Source organism: Etheostoma cragini, chromosome 8 (assembly GCF_013103735.1).
Source record: "Etheostoma cragini isolate CJK2018 chromosome 8, CSU_Ecrag_1.0, whole genome shotgun sequence".
NCBI classification, from domain to species: Eukaryota; Metazoa; Chordata; class Actinopteri; order Perciformes; family Percidae; genus Etheostoma; species Etheostoma cragini.
This window is the reverse complement of record NC_048414.1, coordinates 28,533,257-28,534,969: the sequence shown is the minus strand read 5'-3', so window position 1 is coordinate 28,534,969 and position 1,713 is coordinate 28,533,257. Positions and strand designations below refer to the sequence as shown.

The 1,713-nt window shown below is 37.9% G+C and overlaps 1 protein-coding gene across 3 annotated transcripts in view; it reads left to right on the top strand.

Annotated features, from left to right (window-relative positions):
• The window catches only part of LOC117948756 (paired box protein Pax-6-like), a 25,528-nt gene that overhangs the window by 7,435 nt on the left and 16,380 nt on the right, over nucleotides 1-1,713 (top strand). For all 3 annotated transcript variants that reach the window (XM_034878600.1, XM_034878599.1, XM_034878598.1), the window contains exon 2: nucleotides 1,190-1,243. In XM_034878600.1, coding sequence (XP_034734491.1) covers nucleotides 1,190-1,243 — 54 coding nt within the window. The remainder of the gene's footprint in view (nucleotides 1-1,189; nucleotides 1,244-1,713) is intronic.

The window sequence follows — 1,713 nt, the reverse complement described above, 5'->3', positions numbered from 1 at the left end:
GGGGGTGAGTATAATGAATAAGACATTATCATTGCACCTCTTTCTGACAGTATTACAACGGAATTACGTCGGTGCTCCCTGAGAATCCAAATAACGCAACAACAATCCCAACAAACACTACAATAAAAAATGAAAGCCAACATTTTAAATAAAGGCAGTTTCATGAGAGAAAGAAGTGAAAAGGTCCCAGCACTATATGACTCACAAATAAAAGATAACACATAAGACATTTCACATCTCTAATAAGTTACCAGCCTCAGTAATAAATAGATAAATAAATATGATAACTTAATAAATAAATGTGCTTTCGACATGCATTCATGACAACAGATGTTTATGCCTGATCATCCGCTCACAACATAATATAATAAAGGATAGTTAAACATTTATGGATACAAATGTATTCCCAGAGTGAGACTCTAGTTCATAACTTTATGGATATTAACATACGATAGCATATGAACCCATCACAGGATGGCTTGGTATTCAGCCATTCTGCCCAGGCAGGTACTGTTTCTGTGGGTTTCATTTCTCCTCAACATTTTTTTCTCATCTGATAGACAAAAACCACAAAAAAACTTCAAAAACATGAGAGCAAAGCCTCAAAGACGCCGGCAAAAGCAACAAAATGTCCCAAAAAAGGGATGCAAACATCCGAAAAAGCTATGAAAACAAAAAAGACAAAAAAGGTAAAATATGTAAAAAGCAATAAAAACATTAGGGACAATAAAAATTGTTTTTTCATGTTTGACTGAAGGCATCACAAGGGTTAAAAGAGAAAAGTGCTTTTTGTGTCTTTTCTCTCTCACTGCTGTAACAAATAAGTTAATTAGACAAGAACTGACCTGTAACGACTTCTCTTCCTACACCTGATTCACGCTGTTTGGCGTGCTGTCTTTCCATGTACTCTGCATTATGAGGCAGATTTATCCATAGAAATAAAATTACTTTCATGCACCTAGACAGCTCAGTTGGTGGACTGGGTGCCCATATGCAGGGGTTTACTCCTAGATGCACTGGGCCCTGGTTTGACCCCGACCTGCGGCCCTTTGTCGCATGTCATTCCCCCCCTCTCTCCCCTTTCATGTCTTCAGCCGTCCTGTCGAAACTAATGACAGACAATACCCAGACAATAAATATGACAATAAAATAAAATGACAATAAAATGAAGGAATTTCTCTCCACACAGATTTCAGAAGTCAAACCAGCTGGGAGACTGGCGTGGCCTCCATGATGCAAAACAGTGAGTTACATTTTAAAAGTATTTGTTGTTAATGCATATGCTTTTCATGTTAATGTATCTGTTGCTGTATCTATAGCTACGTATATACATATGTTTATATATGTCTTTACATGTACAGATATATACTAATGTTTTTATTATAAATTATATATATAGCCTGTGTGTTTCAACAAGTTATGTTTGAATACAGTACCAATCCAGGTAGAATATTCCAACTGAGAAATACTTCCAGGGTCCCGGGTAAAAAACTAAACAATTCAACCCTCAAAAACCAACGAGAGGCTGATTTGGAATATGTAAAACAAAAATCAAATGCAAAGACCAGCACAGCTCCAATAGCAACATTCAGAGCTTTCATACCTGATCACTTGGACAACCTAAAACCCAAGGGCTCCAATCAACAGGGACCAACAGAGCAGGGGGAATGAGAGGGGGAAACGCCGGAGCAGGGGGAATGAGAGGGGGAAACG